Consider the following 18,342-nt stretch of genomic DNA (forward strand, 5'->3'; position numbering starts at 1 on the left):
GAGAGAAGCTAGGAAGAGCAGATTACGGCCACTTTGGGTTTTCTACTAAAGAAAGCAACGCCTCCTTTTATTAAGCAAACTAAAATTTTTCCAGTTAAAAAAAAAAAAGGTGTGGGGCCGGAGCGATAGCACAGCGGGTAGGGCGTTTGCCTTGCACACAGCCGACCCGGGTTCGATTCCCAGCATCCCATATGTTACCCAGAGCACCGCCAGGAGTAACTCCTGAGTGCAGAGCCAGGAGTAACCCCTGTGCATTGCCAGGTGTGACCCGAAAAGAATAAATAAATAAATAAATAAATAAATAAATAAATAAAAAGAATAGTTAAAGGGGCCGGAGTGATAGTATAGCAGGTAGGGTGTTCGCCTTGCATGCGGCCAACCTGGGTTCGATCCTCAGCATCCCATATGGTTCCCCGAGCACTGCCAGGAGTGATTCCTGAGTGCAAAGCCAGGAGGAACCCCTGAACATTGCCTGGTGTGACCCAAAAAAGCAAAAAAAAATAAAAAAGAAGAAGATGCATTTCTGGAGGGGAGGTGGGTGGGTACTGTGGATCTTTTTCTCTGAAGAGCGGTGGGAAGTTAGGGACAAGGAAAGGAATCTTGGAACCTCTGGCCTATGACGCCACAGCCAGATGGGCAAGTGTGTGGGCTATCTCCCTTCCAGCCCTTCCTGAGACACCGTGTGCCCTGCGGGACAGCCCCCCACGAGGGCACCCCAACACCCACCTTGGGGAGGCCTGAGCTGTCCCGGCTGCCACGGCAGACATGGGCAGACCTCCTGGAGGAGGCCTCCTCCTCCTCCTCCTCCCCCAGTCATGCGCGGCCCCAACACGGAGCTGGGGACCCCGACCTGGGGACCCCAACCAGGCCTGGGACTCAGACCGTGAGCTTGGTTCTCTCCTCTGTCTCCTTCCAGCAACATCTGAGAGGTGAGGACGCCCTCCCCCACCCAGAGGAAGCAGCCACATGTTTATGGGGGGCTGTGGAACCCCTGGGACTGAAATGGGAGAGAAATTTCCACCAAAAAAAAAAAAAATAATAATAATAAATAAAAAAGAGGCTGACCAAGGGAAGACAGAGACAAGCCCATTAAGCCGTGAGTCTACACAGACCCTCCTCAGACTGGTCCTCCTTCCACAGACAAAGAGGTCAGATCTTTACAGCCCCCCCCGCCCGGAAGTCACCCAACCCCCCACCCCCACCTCCAGCAAACGTCCAGCGTGAGGCTGGGCGGGGAAAATGCCTCAGCTCCAGCTCCCACAACTGCCTTTTCCAGCCCTTGGGCCAGCAGCTGCCAGGCCCGGAGGCCTGGGGCTGCCCTCAGTTTCCGGGGATCCGGGGTCACTGCTGCCAGGGTCCTGAGGGTCCCCAGCCCCGCCACGCTGTGACAGGGAGCGTCAGAAGCCCTTGGTTCTCCCCTGGCTGCGGGGCTGGAGTGGTCCCTTGCTTCCCGTGCACCGACCGCCAGGGAGCCCCGGCAGCCACCTCGGTGCAGGGCTACCTGGCCGTGGACTTGGAACTGCTACCAGCCAGGGGGTCCAGGAGAAGTAAGTAGGTCCTGGCAAGGCATCCTGTCAGCTACAGTCCGCCCGGGCCCTAGGCTTCAAGTTCGAAAGCGTGGAGTGAGGTTGCCAAGGTCAAAAGATCACAGCACACACCTCCTGTGCTCCAGGCACCGAGTCCGACCCCTCCAGCAGAGCGGCAGATGGAGCGCCCGGGGTCCCGCGCTGCCCCCGTGCCCGGGCCCTGAGCCAGAGGAGTTCAGAGGCAGAGAAGTCAGAGGCCACATCCTGAGAGAATCAGTGACTGGCCCAGCTGCAAAGCGGTCGCTCGGGACTAGACAGACCAATGCAGAGAAACGCTGGAACCACACACGGGACCACAACTGGACCGGGCCATTTTGGGCAGCAGGACAGGTTTCCAGGCACTGTGCGTGCGTGTGTGTGGGGGGGTGGGGGCCACAGGCAGCGACCCTTGGGACCTCTCCATGTGGCGCTGGGGATGAAAGCAGGATCCCCTGCAGGGAAGAGAAGTGTCCAACCCACGGAGCTCTCTCTGGGCCCCAGGATCAAAGCAGGGGCCCCCAGGGAAAGCAGATGCTCAGCCCACGGATCTCTCTGGCCCCAGAGCAAAGCTCCACTTTCCTTTTGCTCAGTCACTAAAGGGATCCTCTGGGAAGCTCCTAAAAACACTCATGTCACTACGACTTGGGCTGCTGGGGGGGGGGGGGGGTGGACGGACCCCGTGGGACCTGGGCCTAGCACGGGCGCTGGTCCTTCCAGCTCTGCCCTCAGTGAAATGGGACTTGTTTAAAACACTGGCTCAGGGCCAGAGAGACACTGTCCAGTTGGGAGGGCGCTGGCCTTGCACAACCAAGGCCAACCCGGGTTCAATCCCCCACGCCCCATGTGGTTCTTCGAGTCGGCACGGAGTGAGCCCTGAACACAGAGCCAGAAGCAAGCCCTGGGCACGCAAGCTCACCACACACCGCATGTAGCCCCCCAAATGAAAAACTGTCACTGTCACTGTCCTCCCGTTGATCATCGATTTGCTCGAGCGGGCCCAGTACCGTCTCTATTTTTTTGAAACTTGTTGTTACTGTGTTTGGCATATCGAATGCGTCGCGTGTAGCTTGCCAGGCTCTGCCGTGCGGGCGAGATACTCTCGGTAGCTTGCCGGGCTCTCCGAGAGGGGCGGAGGAATCGAACCCGGCTCGGCCGAGCTGGTTGCGTGTGAGGCAAACGCCCTACCGTGCGCTATCGCTCCAACCCTCTGACATCACAGAAAGTAAAAAACAAACAATCAAAGACCCTCTGGCTTAAGTGGAGCAGATGCATGCAGGGATGCCGGGGAAGGGGGGTACCAGTGGGGCATTCCAGGGTCCCCTCTGCCTCCGTTTTCTGTTGAGAATATCGAGCGGGGAACGGACAGGCTCCCAGTCACCAGCATCACGGTGCTCGGAGGGGCGGCCCGGGCACAGCAGCTCCGTGGGTGGCTCCCCCGCCGGAAGGGCTGTGACGTCCCCAGGCCCCCGTGCCAAAGCTGCCCTAGGTGTCCTGGCAGGGGCGGGAAGGCTGGGGGGGGGGAAGGGTCGAAGTGACTCAGAGAAGGAGCAACGAGGGCCGCGAGGCCTGGCCCACTGTGGGAAAAACTGGCCAAAGTGCTGCGGGGGCGGGCCGTTAGGACGGAGAAGGGAGCACTGTGACGTTGGGGGCTGGAAATGAGCACTCTGGACAAGAGCTGCGTGCAGGAACAGACGTGACAACCTCACGGTACCTGTGCTTCAAACCACGATGCACAAAAGGAAGGAGAGAGCGGGAGTGAGAGAGAGAGAGAGAGAGGGAGAGCGAGAGAGAGCAAGAGAAGTCAAGTGTCTGCCGTTGAGGCGGGCTGGGGGTGAGGGTGGGGGTGGGGGAGAGACACCGGGGACATCGGTGGTGGGACGAAAGACGGGTGTGGAACATTGTATGGCTGAAACCCAACCGTGAACAACTTTGTGACTGTGTATTTCACAGTGATTCAATTTAATTTTGTTTTTTTTTAATAAAACAACTCAGATGAGGCAACCAGGTGCGGCGGAAGGTCTGGGTGCCGAGGTGGCTCTGCTTCGGAGCTCGGGGGTCTCCAAGGGCGCCACATGGGCCCGCAGCTGCCAGCACAGCAGGGACACGCACGGCTGGGGCCACTAAGTGTGGGCCTGCCTGTGAGGACAAGGGCCAGCAGGCTGCTCCCGCTGACATGCCCACAGAGGCAGAAGCAGTCAACTGCAGGGCACGCAGCAGCCTCCGACTCTGAGAGGACAGACAGAGTCAGCACTCAGGGGAGAGCCCTGAGCTCGGCGGAGGGAGTGAAGGGAGGAGGGTAAGGGGCTGCGGGGAGGCAGGGGAGAACTTGCTTTTGGGGAGTGTTCGATTCTGTCTGGGGGCCACACCTGGAAAGGCTCAGGGGTTACTCCTGGCTCCGTACTCAAGAGCTGACTCCTTGGAGGGGCTCGGGGGATCGAACCCGGGTCACTGGGTGGGTGCAAGGCAAGAGGAGTCCTCTACTGGCCCGGGAAAGAACGTTCTTAGCAAAAGTCACAGCAGAGATGGAGAGACGGTAAGCAGGGTGGGCGCTTGTCTTGCATGTGGCCCACCCGGTCTCGATCAAGAGCACTGCACACGGTTCCCTGAGCACTACAGGTATAGCCCAAATATAGAGAGGGGACAGAGAGAGAGAGAGAGAGAGAGAGAGAGAGAGAGAGAGAGAAGAAGAGGAAACAAGGAAGGAAGGAGGAAGGAAGGAAGGAGAGAAAAAAGAGAGAAAAAGAAAAAAGAGGAAGGAAGGGAAGAATCAATGAAAAAAGAAGGAAGAGAATCAAAGAGGAAGGAAGGAAGGGAGGGAGGGAGGGAGGGAGGGAGGGAGGGAGGGAGGGAGGGAGGGAGGAAGGAAGAAAGGAGGATTTGAGCACAGGGAAATGGCTTGGCAGCGGAGTATATGACTTGCATGTGTCAGGCCCTTACTTCAATTCCTGTCCCTCACGCCAACACACACACACACACACACACACACACACACACACACACACACACAGAGTCAGAGTTCCTGGGTTTTCCAAGTTCTGGGCCTGGATTCTTCACAGGACGATTCTGAAGCACGAGACCAGGTAACAGAGCCGAGATGGGGGGAAAGGGCTTGGGGGCGGGTGGGGGGGGGCACCGTGGGGCGGCTCATGAAACACTTCCTAGCGCCACGAGTCAGCTCGTGTTACAGTCAACCTCCGCCACCGCCCCACACCCTCTGAGGATGTCCACATTCCTAGGTAGGAAGGAATTCCGCTCCATCACAGGCCACTGGAAACAAGAGTCTGATTGTACGGCCAAGGAGGTGGGGAACTGAGCTCCGGGCTCTCCAGACAGAGGAATGGCAGCAGAGAGGACTCTGTGTGTGTGTGTGTGTGTGTGTGTGTGTGTGTGTGTGTGTGTGCGCGCGTGTGTGCGTGCTTGGAGGGGCAGTGGGCGCTGGCCTTGCTTGCAGGTGGCCAAGGGAGTGCAAAGAAGAAGTGTACTAGACTTAAGAACCCAACACGGGGCTGGAGCAATACCACAGCGGGTAGGTCATTTGCCTTGCACGCAGCTGACCCGGGTTCGATTCCCAGCATCCCATATGGTCCCCTGAGCACCGCCAGGAGTAATTCCTGAGTGCAGAGCCAGGAGTAAACCCTGAGCATCACCGGGTGTGACCCCAAAAAGAAAAAAAATGAGGGGCCAGAGCGATAGCACAGCGGGGAGGGCGTTTACCTTGCACGTGGCCGACCCGGGTTCGATTCCCAGCATCCCATATGATCCCCTGAGCACCGCCAGGAGTGATTCCTGAGTGCATGAACCAGGAGTAACCCCTGTGCATCGCCAGGTGTGAACCCCCCACCCCCCCAAAATAAATATCCAGGCCAAGCCTCATCCCTGCAACTTCAGAGGTGTCCCAGGTCCTGGGTCCCAGGTCCTGGGTCCCGGGCGCATGGTGCAGGGGAGCCTGGATGTCCACAATCCCTGACATGGGAACCGGCAGGAACATAAATGATCTCCCTGGAAAGCACCCGCAGAAAGGCCGAGTGTGACACGGTGCTCCACAGACCGATGACGTCACGACTGCAGAAGCACCCGACGGCAGTGACACACACACTTCCTCAAGGACACACTGACTCTCCCGGCTCTACGAAGTGGCCTCGACATCCCCGGGCCTCTCTCTGCCCCCGGAGGCGTGACGCGAGCCCAGCAGCGCCAGGTCTGAGGAGCTGAGCAGCTCTCCCTAGGGCTCCTGCCCCGTCCCCGGGCCCCGCCTGGCGGGTCACTCACCGTCACCACCACGTAGAAGCACCATATCACCGAGCTGAGATGGAAGACCAGCAGCTGCCCAGACTCGTTGAACTTGCTGTGCTTGACCTTGGAGAGATGAAGTCGTTTGCTGATTTTCTAAAGGGGAAGAGAGAAAGAGAGAAAAAAAATAGAATCCCACCTCTGTGTGCACTGGCAACCGGCAACTGTCAAGGTCCGGTTTGCTCCCTGCAAAAGGGCTGAATGAAGCTGGAAGTCGGGTTGCTGGTGACAGGCCGTGGGGCACGAGCGACGCGGGCTGGGGGGTGGCGGGGTGGGGGGCACACACACCTGCAGCTGGGGGAGCCGCTGAAGGGGCAGAAGAGGCTGGGGTGCCAGCCCACCGGGTGGCGGCCAGCGTGATAGATGGTCTTCCCCGACCGACCGAAAGAAGGCTGCGGGCAGCCAGGCAGGACCGGGCTACGGGACGCGGAGGAGGGCCGCAGACTCGGGCTCCCCAGGGCGAGGGCTCCCTCCCACCCCATCCGAGCCACTTACATCTAGGATGTACTCCTGCACCACCGCGTGCAGGATGATGGTGATGAAGACGTAGAACAAGACGGTGACCAGGTCCTTGGGCCCGTAGTGGTAGTGCACGGTCTCGCTGTCTGCGGAGGCAAAGAGGGCCAGGTCAGCACCCCGGGGTGAGCGCACGATCCAACACTACCCGTGGGCAGGAAGGCTGGGCTTCCGAGAGAGAGAGAGAGAGAGAGAGAGAGAGAGAGAGAGAGAGAGGGGCGGGGGGGCTTGCCTGAGGACAGGCCCAATCTCTGGGCCTGGCCCTCAGGGAGGGGGGATGAGGGTATTCAAGAGGAACAGAACCCCCTCCCCGAGGACCGAGGATGCAGCTCCAGAGTCCGGCCAAGGCACAGTGGTGCAGAGAGATGCCGGGCTCCATCCACCCCTCTCTGTGAGCATCCTCTGGAGGACCAACTCTCCAGGCCAGCCACAGCCCCGCACTCCAGAGGCCCCAGGGCTGGGTTGTGAGTGGATTCACACGTCTGAGTTACAGGGCTGGGGGCCCAGGACACAGTGGGGACAGTGCCGGTCTTGCATATGGCTGACCCCGGTTCCTATCTCCGCCATCCCCTCTGGTCCCCTGAGCACCGCCAGGAGTGATTCCCGAGCGGAGAGCCAGGACTAAGCCCAGAGCACTGCCGGGCGTGGCCCCCAAGCCACTCCCCAGCTCTCGCTGGCACGCTGGCACCCTCGGCGACAACACAGCTGCTGGACGCCTGTGTGCTCATCGGTGAACTGCAGCCGGTCCAGGCCCTGCCCCCGGGGCTCATGACAGGCCTGGGAGGACTCCCAGAGCAGAGCCCAAGTGTTTGCAATGGCAACTGCTGTGGCCTTTTGCAGGGGCTGCCGGGTCTCGGTGAGGGCCGGGTCTGCAGCGTCCGTCAGCACCGTCGGCAGGTCAGAGGGGACACTGACCGCCAGGGACAGGCGTGAATCTGACTCCCTGCTGCCTGCAGGGACTGCGGGCCCAGCTTGGCTGGCCGGCTGCCTCCTCCTTCCAGATGTGGCCGCACTGGCCCTTCCCACAGCCCCAGGCTGCCAAGGCCCTGAGTCACGGCCTGACTCATCTCGCTGGCCGCGGGCTGCATGCTGAGCTCGCCCAGGGGTGGGGGCAGGGCGGGGTGGGGTGGGCCGGGGGTCTGGGTGGCGGCTGGCGGGGGCACTCAGGAGTCAGGCCCCAGCTGCGGATAGGGAGAATGGGACAGGGGGAGGACCAGGTGGGTGCAGACTGCGTCAAAGGAGCCAGACTGACCTACCCCGCTCCTCCCTCCCCCAGCTCGGTGGCTGGGCTCTGGCAGGAGCGGGCCCCAGCTGCCAGGAGGGAGGGAGGGAGGGAGCGAGGGAGGGACGCCCTGGGCTCTGCACGGAGCAGCCAGAGAGGAGCTGAGCACGGGTCCCAGAGGGCAGCCCAGGGGCAAGAGACCAGAGGGAGGAGAGGGATCTGCTGCCCCTGGGAGCAGGGGTGGGTTTGGAGGTCTGGCGGCATGGGGGGGTCCCAGGGAGAGGCGGGCAGGGCTTCGGTCACTGGTGCGGGGCAGGGAGGGGCTACGTGGCCACTGTCAATGGCTATGAGAGGGGAGAGACTAGACCCTGACAGCAACCTTGGGGGGCCCCCAGTTCCCTGGGAAGGTGAGGGATCTGGGTGTGCTGTGATCAGAGATGACCGAGGAGGAGCCGAGGTGAGGAAGCGGCCTGGGCAGGTGGGGCGGGGGGTGGAGAGGACAGAGACCCAGGGCAGCAAGCTGAGGCCCACCCAGGAGGAGCTGAGTCTGGAGGGGGTCTGGCTCCAGGGAGGAGAAGGTGGAGGAGAGGATTGGCGGGGGGACGCCTCCAGAGGTGCAGGCTGCCAAGCCCACAGTCCCCGCATCTCCTGCGTTCTTCACCAGGGAAGGGCGAAAGAGGTGAAGGAGACGGCTGCCGAGCTCCAAAGAACCGAACACACACAAAGCTGCGTCTTCAGGACCAGCGTGGTTGGGCAGGACAGGATTCATCCTCGACCAAAAACAAGTCGGGGGCCAACGCAGTGAGATGACCGTTAAGATTCTGGCGTCTCACTGGTTAAAGGAACTCTGGTCCGGCTACGCAAGGGAATACTATGCGGCTGTCAGGAGAGATGAAGACATGAAATTTCCTTCTAAGTGGAGAGACACGTCATGCTCAGTGAAATGAGTCAGAGAGAGAGGGACAGACCTAGAAGGGCTGCCACTGATCTGTGGAGTGCAAAATAACAGAACACGAGACTGACACCCAAGGACAGTAGATACGAGGGCCAGGAAGATTGCTCCATAGCTGGAAGCCTGCCTCGTGAGTGGAGGGGGGAAGGCAGCTGGAATAGAGAAGGGATCACTTAGAAAACGATGGCTGGAGGAATCGGTCAGGACGGGAGATGTGTGCAGAAAGTAGATAAAGGACCAAACACGATGACCTCAGTATCTGCGTTGCAAACCGTAATGCCAAAAGTAGAGAGAGAGTATAGGGAATATTGTCTGCCATGGAGGCAGAGGGGTTATACCAGGAATGTTGGTGGTAGGGAATGTGGCCTGGTGGAGGGATGGGTGTTTGATCATCGTGTGACTATAACTCAAACATGAAAGTTGGCAACGGTATCTCACGGTGATTCAATAAAATTTTTAAAAATTTTTTTAAAAAAAAGAAGATTCCGGCATCTCGACTTTTAAACCTACTCGGGGTCGGCTGCCCAGATGCCCTTTCTTCCAAAGAGACGTGCCCACGGCCCTCGGGTCCAGCACGGGCTCCTGGACATCAACGGTTTCCTTTCCCTGTGCTGTCCCCGCAGCACGCGAGCTTGCTGGCTGTGCGCGACGGTGGCCCTGGGTGCCCCCCAGGGAAGCGGCAGGAGCAGAGTGGCACACACGGAGCTCCCACAGTCTTAGACTCCACAACGACAAGGCCGCCCGGCTGACCATCAGGCAGAGGGCTGCAGGGCCTCTTCTGCCAAGACATCCAAAGGGCCACACGGCCACTGGGCGCTCAACGCCACCGTGTGAGAGAAACGCAGTCCCAATGCACCAGGTATCACCGCCGTGTGTGTGTGTGTGTGTGTGTGTGTGTGTGTGTGTGTGTGTGTGTGTGTTTGTATGTAGTGGGGGGTTGGGGATCAGGGGGGACGGTGCTGAGTAACCAGCTGTGGGGAACGACCCTCGAGTTCCTTCTGAAACCCCGTTCCTCCGCTCCAGCCCTGCCTCATGGTCTCCCACTACTCCGGGCATTATCCTAGGGAGCGGTTCTGGAGATGCAAGGAGGCAGATGAGGAAAGAGGGCCTGCGGAGGAAGCCACACGGGACATCCCCTTGGTCTCCCACCCGGCCACCAAATGACACAGACACTCTGTCTTCCCCCAACCCCACGCCCCTTGCAGTGACAAGGTCCCCCTCGGTCACTCCGCCCAGCCAAACAAACAACGCTGGGGAGAACGTGCACTTTCCCCTGCCTCACTCGGGTTATCTATTAGTCTCTGCTGCCTTTTGACTTTTGATCTCCCTGGGAAAGTTATTTCCAGCTTCCCACAGAGATACGGGGGGCCGGGGGCTGGGGGAACGTTGCGTTCTCCCGGGAGGCCGAAGCAAACTGAGGTCTCTGGGGCTTTCTTCTCTAACCCTTCGGATGCTCACACATTCTGATAAAAGGCTCCCGGGGCTACAGAGACACTCGCCCTGCACGCGACTGAGCCGGGGTTTGCTCTCCACACCTAGACCCCGGAACCCTCAAGGAGTGGCCCCCGAATCAGAAAAATACAACCCCCGAAAGGAAAGCCTCCCACCACCCAAGCCGCCACACTCTCGGCTCTGCGCTCGCTGGGACGCGTCTCTGGGGCGGAGTCGTGGCAGCAAAATGCGGACTCAGAGAAAGCGGGTACCCAGGGGAGCAAACCGCACCCTTGGTGAGGAGGTGAGAGAGGGGCTTCCGGCACGCAGGTCTCCTGCATGCAACGCGGAAAATGCTTTGCCCCCTGACACATGCTTTCCAGTACTTTCCTTTAAACTCATTACCCTCTTGGCCTTGTTTCCACGCCCCCTTTGTGAGAGAATGTGTTTAGAAAATGCCCCCTTTCCTTTTTTAATTTTTATGTTTTGGGTCACACCTGGCGATGCACAGGGGTTCCTCCTGGCTCTGCACTCAGGGATGACTCCTGGCGGTGCTCAGGGGACCAGATGGGACGCTGGGAATCGAACCTGGTGTAACACTGTTCCAGCCACGCTCCTTTTAACCTTAGAAGAAAACTTGTTTTCCTCCAAGAAAAACAAGTCAAATCGGGGTTCTCAGTGGCTTACGGGTGGCCTCGACGTTGGGGGATGCTGTGGAAAGCTTCGGAACCCATTTCCCAGGGGACAAAGGGAGGAGTGGAGAGGATGAGTCTGATTCCAGATATTTCCAACGCAGAGAGAGAGAGCCCGTTACATGAAAGGGGCTGATTTGAAAACGCGGGTGACTAATTCAAATGCTTAAAACACACACACACACACACACACACACACACACACACACACACACACACACACACTTGAACGGGCCAATATCAATCTGCCAAAGAAAACACATCTGCCGGCCAACCCCGACCACGGGCCACCAATTTGCAACCTCCAGCCTAAGATGACCCCTGGCCCCTTTCCAACCCCAATATTCTGCGTCATCTTCTCACACCTCTCCCCCCCGCCCCCCCAGGCTGGGGCTGTGAGGGGGTGGGCTTAGGGGAGGCGGCGGAAGAGCTGCTGCCCTTGACAGGAATCCTCGGGACTTCGGAGGGCAGCACCTTCTCTGCTGGCCTTCCCACCCCTCTCCGTCCAACTCCAGTTCAGGAAGACCCGAATAATCAGAACCTGTGAAGGAGCTGGAACGAGAGCACAGCGGGGAGGGCATTTGCCTTGCACGCGGCCGACCCGGGGTTCGATTCCCAGCATCCCATAGGGTCCCCTGAGCACCGCCGGGAGTAACTCCTGAGTGGAGGAGCCAGGAGGAACCCCTGTGCGTCACTGGGTATGACCCAAAAAGCAAAAAAAATAAAGAACTTGTGAAGATGTGAAAACCGTCATCGTCGGCAGCTGCCCGTCAGGAGCAATGCTCCCACTGGCTTCCTTCTTGTTCCTAATGACTGACAGGCGGTTCCCCATTTCCTTCCAGGTCATCTGTGGGCAGCTTTTTCCGTCTGCCTCGACCCATTCCGACCCGTTTCCACCCAGTCCAGGCTGCCCGGAAGCCGCTCACTGTGGCCACTCCCTCCACTGCCCAGGCAAGAGGCGTCTGCCTTTGTCCAAAGCCACCATTCTTTTTTTGTTTTTTTAAATTTTTATTAGTGAGACACCATGAGGTACAGTTGTAGACTTACAAATTTTTGTGCTTGGGTTTCGATTACACAATGATCAAATACCCATCCCTCCACCAGTGCCCATTTCCCACCACCACGGGTCCCAGCATCCCTCCCACCTCCCCCATCCCCCCATCCCACCCTGCCTCTGTGGCAGGGCACTCCCTTTTGTTCTCTCTCTCCTTTTGGGTGTTGTAAAGCCACCATTCATGAGAAGGCAGGAGCGGCTTCCTCCCACCCTCACGCCCAGCCACCCCCCTCCCCCGCCTCCCCCACCCCCTGTGAAACGGAATCATAAAAACTGTGAAACCAGAGCCATGAAACTGACTTTCCACTGGTGTCTCTGCTGTATGGGCAACTCTGCTCTCACGTTACTTTAAATCTTCTACAGAAAAGACCACCGGAAGCAACATCAAGAGGAAAAATGACCAGCGTGGAGAAAATATTTACAAGGCAGATGATGAGCAAAGGGCTAATCTTGACGATGCGTGTCAGGGTGCTGGGAATCGGAGGCCCGAAAGATCAAACACCCAGGAGCAGCCGGTCACGGAAGCAGCCAGCCCTCGGACTTTCAAGAGATGCTCAGGACCAGAGCGATAGTACAGCGGGGAGGGCGTTTGCCTTGCACGCGGCCGATCAGGGTTCAATCCCCAGCATCCCATAGGGTCCCCCAAGTACCGCCAGGAGTGATTCCTGAGGGCAGAGCCACGAGTAACCCCTGAGTATCGCTGGGTGTGACCCAAAAAGCAAGAAAAAAACCAAGATAAAGAGATGGTCAGCCCTGCCCCCCAAAAGACCTGCATGACAACACAGTCTTGTGGGACTGTGGGACGCAGCACTGGTCGTGGTCAGAACACGGTTCCCCTCTTTGTACGCCAGTGCAACTGACCTCGAAGGGACACTGTGCCGCTTCTGGAACTTCTCTGACAGGTGGAAACTGCCGTATTCAAGACATCGCCTTCAAGGTTCTGTCCTACAAGCGAGGCGTTGATAACGTTGACATTGAAACAAACGGAAACAACCCAAGTTGTCTGCGTGGACGGGGAGCGAACGAAATAAACCAGCTAGGATAGGTGTAGCTCCTTGGGGGGTGTCAAAGGAACAGGGTCCCCAACTGGACACTCGCACGGAGGCCAAGCTTGACAGGGCTCCACGTGCTTCGGGGGGAACCCTCAAATCTGAGAGGCACTGATGGATGGGGGAAGGGGGCAGGAGCAGGGGTTGGTTGGTTTGTTTGTTGCCCTGTGTTGCTGGTGTAAGATGGGGGTGGGGGCGGGCTGCAATGCAGTGACGGGGACCCACAGGGCGCAGGCATGTGCCTCTGGCGTCCCTCCCACTCTTCCCCTCCGCCCCCAGCCCAACAGCCACGAAGAAATCACAGTGACACGAAGGCCATTAGTCATTTTTTTTTTCCCACACAGGAACCCAGAAAAAAAGGATGACACTGCCTGAAACTCCTTCCTGCCACTGCCACCTGCCTTGCACATGGCGCAGGGACTCCCTGCCTCGGTCTCCCCTTCTAAGCCACAGGGGCAAAGGCCTCCCGCCGTCCTCTCATGGACACACTTGCAATTTCCACTTCCATCGGGCAGTCAAAGGTCAAAGCTATGGCCACAGTACGGTCAGATGCTGATGGGGGACATGATACATGTCAGGGTGCTGGGACCACAGACCCACAGACCCCAGATTGCCAATCCTCCCAGAAGCAGGGGAGAGGCCCACCAAGGCCCACCAAGGCCCACCAAGCCCCTTTCCCCCTTCCTGGAAGTGTGTGGCCTGGGAGAACTCCTTTCCTGCCCTCCAACCCTCATCCTGGGCTTCCAGCCCGCAGAACGGCGGAGGAAGTGCCTGTTGTTTGTTTACAGGCCTTTCGGCCTGGGGTCCTGAAGCCGACCAAGCAAAGTGAGAGGAAACCGAGGGTTTCAGCTGACTTGAAACATGGAGCAACCAAGGGGGCTGAGGAGAGAGCACAGTTGGCTGAGCACACGCCTGACGTCACCATCCCCGGCATGGAGGGCCCCTCTCTTGTCCCGCCAGGCCTGTCCTGGCGGCCGTCACGGAGTCACAAGGCCCACACCGCACCCTTCCCCAAATCACTGCTAGGGTCGGGAGCCCTTTTAAAAGGGAAAAAACATCAACTCCATCAATCGCAGAGCCATAGACCCAAATCACAGATTCCACGACTGAAAACGTGAGATCTAGCTGCAACCACTGAATCCTGGCAAGGTGCCTGTCAAGCGGACAGGCGGTGGGGGTGTCATGGGGGTTGGGGAGGGAGTCTGGGAACACTGCTGGAGGGAAGAGTGGATAGTGGACACGGCCGAAATACCACGGTCACGATCACGATCATCCTGTTGTTTGTCGATTGCCTCGAGCGGGCCCCAGTAATGTCTCCTTCGTCCTAGCCCTGAGACTTTTCAAAAAATGCCATATTCAAGGCTTTTTCAGGGTTGGGAGAATGAGACCCATCATTCTGCCGAAATATCCTATGCCTGAAACTCAACTCTCAGTAAACTCTGTAAATCACAGTTCTCTAACTGAAAAAATAATAAATCCAACTGCAGGGCTAACCCTAAGCCCTGGGTCAGAGGTCAGAGACGCCCCCACTTCTCTTTCAGATGGACGAACAAAGAGACCCTGGGACAAAGGGCTCTGTGGCTCAAGAGGACCCGCCCAGGGCTGGCCCACGGTCTGCCGGGTGCGGCTCTGCCCACCAGGCCACCCGGTAGGCCCAGCCTCCCCTCCCCCACCCGGCTGCTCCTCTGCCCTTGCGGGGGACTCCTCCAGGAGCTGCGAGTCTACTCCCAGCCTCCGGGTGCCTTGATCTAAGAACGGGCCCGTCTCGGCTCCTCCAGCTGGACAGATCACGGGTCCGAGGAAGGCTTCCCCTACCTCCGACCGCCCGCCTGTCTCCGCACTTTTTATCGTCCCCTTACAAAAAAAAAAGGGGCTCGGTTTGATATATGATGACACTCTTTCATTTCCCCAGTGACTCTTGCTAGACTGCACAGAATCCAAAAATGAAGCCAGGGGCTGGAAGGATAGCACAGCGGGTAGGGCATCTGCCTTGCAGGCGGCCGACCCGGGTTCGATTCCTAGCATCCCATAGGGTTCCCCGAGCACCGTCAGGAGTGATTCCTGAGTGCATGAGCCAAGAGTAACCCCTGAACATTGCTGGGTGTGACCCAAAAAGCAAAACAAACACACAAACAAACTTACTTCATAACCTGAGCCCGGGCAAAGGCCTTAGCAGAGCGGGCTGCAGACCATCTGTGGGCAGTTGTTTGTAGGGGTTGACATGTCGCTCAGAAGGGGCCCTGGGAACAATGGCCAGGCCCGGGCCTGGGAGGGCACTGCCCTTTGTCTCCAGAGCTGCAAAATGCCCCACAGCTGCTGGAGGCCAGAGAGCCAAGTGGGCCCAGCACGGCCAGGCGACAGGGCCTTGTCACCTCTGATCCCTGCCAAGCGACCCCTTCTCGGGAAAGGGCCACGCACACTCAGCCTGTCCCCTGCAGCGGAAGCCCTGTCGGATGGAGGAATGTCTGAGCAACCACGACCTGGCCCCGGACTGATGGGCCCAGGCAGGACTGATGCTTAGGGAGTCACAGCACTGCCAAGAAAGCCAAGGAGAGCGCCCCCTCCCTCTCCTGAAGGCTTGATACAAAAACACAAAGGACAAGAGTGGACCTATGGGAAGGAATCAACAGGAACCAGAGCTCTGTGCATGCTGCCCTCACTTACCTTAAAGGAGAGGCTCGCAAAAAAAAAACCAAACAAACAAACAAACAAAAAAACCCTAGCTGGCCTCCAAGGCATGGAGCAAAATTCCTGGTACTAATCTCCGTCATTCTTGGGTGTTAGACTCCTATTTTGTTACTTTATGTTCCCCAGATGAGTGCAATGTTTCTGTGTCTGTCCCTCTCTTTCGGACTCATTTCGCTTAGCATGATACTTTCCATGTAGTTACCACGTGTATGTAAATTTCACGACTTAATCTTTTCTAACAGCTACATAGTACTCCATTGTGTAGATGTACCAAAGTTTCTTTAACCAGTCATCTGTTCTCGGGCACTTGGGTTATTTCCAGATTCTGGCTATTGTAAAGAGTGCTGCCATGAACAAACAAGTGCAGATGTCACTTCGACAAACATTATTGCCACTCAAGGCCTCTCTTGCAAACCACAACACCCAAAAGGAGAGAGAGAACAGAGGGGAATGTCCTGCCACAGAGGCAGGGTGAGACGGGGAGGATGTGGGTAGGAGGAATACTGGGATCCGTGATGGTGGGAAATGGGCACTGGTGGAGGGATGGTTCCTTGATCACTGTATAACTGAAACCCAAGCACAAAAATTTGTAAGTCTACAACTTTACCTCATGGTGTCTCACTAATAAAAAAAAAACAAAAAACCGTAGCGGGGACTTTCTCCTGCAGGGCTCCTGGGGCAGGCCAGGCAGCCCCCAAGGTCCAGATCAAAAGCAGGTCTGATATGGGGGGCCTCGCGAGTTCCCCAGGTATGACTAATGGTGCGTGGCCAAAGGCTCTTTAGGGTGGGCCTTCTTCAACTTCTCCCCCAAGCCCCCTTAATTAAGCCCGAGAGATTTTTGTACAGTCCCCAGCATCCAGATACATAACAGGTATACAGATCCAACAGTCACTGATAATAAATCATCAAAGACATTTAGTTATTTTTTTAAAACTTGTTTGTTTTGGGGTCACACCGAGTGATGCTCAGGGGGTCACTCCTGACTCTGTACTCAGGATTCATTCCTGGTGGTGCTCAGGGACAATTTAAGGTACCAGGGATCGAATCCAGGCCGGCCGTGATAGGCGAGGGCCCTACCCACTGCAATCACTCTGGCCCCAAGACATTTACTTCAGAAGAAGGCCTAGCCCCACCCGTTCCGTGACCCAGATGGGGTGGAAACATCTCCCCTACCCATGTGTAAGAAGCGAAGTTCTTCTGAAAACCCCCGAGTTGGGGAGCTTCTCCCTCAATTCTGCAGACAAGGGATGGAGACCGAGAGGTTGAATGGTTTGCCCAAGACAGTCAGCAAACGAAGGGTACGGGTCCCAAAGATCCCTGAATGCCTGGCCCCTGGGGTCACTTGCCCGAGATGAGAAGGGAAGCCTGCAGGCCGGCAGCCTCTGTTTGTGGAAAGAATCAACCCTCTGTACTATCTGATCATTCACTGTCACTCAGTTTCTGGCCCTAAGACCCAACATGCTATGGTATTTCAATAAAAAAAAAAAAGAAGAAGAAGAAGAAGAAGAAGAAGAAAAGAAAAGAAAGAACTCACAGTGTCTAATGTTAAGACCAGAAATCTGACATTTTACTCCTGCCAAAACTGGGCAGGGCACACAGTGGCCAGATCTAGCACAGGATGGCCGCTTAAACATGACCTTCAGAGAGACAAAGAATAATTTTCTAGCATATGTACAATCTCACGCATCATTTAGGATATGCTAAAAAAAAAAAAGCCGAAACTGTTTTTCCAAATTCAGATTGGACAGGTGGTCCTGTGTTTCCGTTTGCTAAGTCGGACAACCCGAACGAGCTGGCAAGTGTCAACAAAGGGATCGGGGACCTGGTGACAAGGAACAGTTCCTGCTCCTCAGCCAGGATGCCCTCGTGGCGGCAGGCCCGCTACCAGGAAGTGTCGCTCGGAGCAAGGAACTGCGCTCTGTATTCTGGTCACTGTTTCTTTGGAGGTGCAGAAGCTTCTTCGTCTACAGAATGGGAAAGGATATTCGCCCAATACACATCCGACAAGGGGTTGATATCGAGGATATACAGAGCACTGGTTGAACTCCACAAGAAGAAAACATCCAACCCCGTCCAAAAATGAGGAGATGAACAGAAACTTGCTCAAAGAAGAAATCCGAATGGCTAAAAGGCACATGAGAAAATGCTCCACATTGTTAAGCACCAGGGAGATGAAGATCAAAACCACAATGAGATACCATCTCACACCACAGAGACTGGCCCACATCCAAAAGAACAAAAGCAACCGATGCTGGTGCGGATGTGGCGAGAAAGGGACCCTACTTCACTGCTGGTGGGAATGTCAACTGGTTCAGCCCTTCTGGAAAACAGTATGGACGATTCTCAAAAAGCTAGAAATTGAGCTCCCATTTGACCCAGCAATACCACTCCTGGGAATATATCCCAGAGAGGCAAAAATGTATAGTCGAAGTGACATCTGCACTTGTTTGTTCATTGCAGCACTCTTTACAATAGCCAGAATCTGGAAACAACCTCAGTGCCTGAGAACAGATGACTGGTTAAAGAAACTTTGGTACATCTACACAATGGAGTACTATGCAGCTGTTAGAAAAGGTGAAGTCATGAAACTTACATACAAGTGGTACTACATGGAAAGTATCATGTTAAGCGAAATGACTCAGAAAGAGCGGGATAGACACAGATTGCATTCATCTGAGGAACATAAAGCAACAAAATGGGAGACTAACACCCAAGAATAGTTGAAATAAGTAGCAGGAGGTTCACTCCATGACTTGGAGGCCAGCCGCACACTCTAGGGGAAAAGGCAGCTCAGATAGAGAAGGGAGCACCAAATAAAGGGTGTTTGGAGGATCCTCCCAGGATGGGAGAAGCATGCTGAAAGTAGACTCTAGACCGAACATG

General features: G+C 56.7%; 1 protein-coding gene across 2 annotated transcripts in view; it reads right to left on the reverse strand.

Annotated features, from left to right (window-relative positions):
* Window positions 1-18,342, reverse strand: part of TRAM2 (translocation associated membrane protein 2) — an 89,711-nt gene that overhangs the window by 12,529 nt on the left and 58,840 nt on the right. For both annotated transcript variants that reach the window (XR_008794794.1, XM_056130621.1), the window contains exons 3-4: window positions 6,351-6,460; window positions 5,835-5,951 (exon numbers count right to left, since the gene is read on the reverse strand). Coding sequence is in view for 1 of the 2 variants with exons in the window: in XM_056130621.1 (XP_055986596.1) it covers window positions 5,835-5,951; window positions 6,351-6,460 (227 nt within the window). In the remaining variant the exon portion in view is untranslated. The remainder of the gene's footprint in view (window positions 1-5,834; window positions 5,952-6,350; window positions 6,461-18,342) is intronic.

This window comes from Sorex fumeus, unplaced genomic scaffold, assembly GCF_029834395.1.
Source record: "Sorex fumeus unplaced genomic scaffold, SorFum_2.1 ptg000080l, whole genome shotgun sequence".
NCBI lineage: Eukaryota > Metazoa > Chordata > Mammalia > Eulipotyphla > Soricidae > Sorex > Sorex fumeus.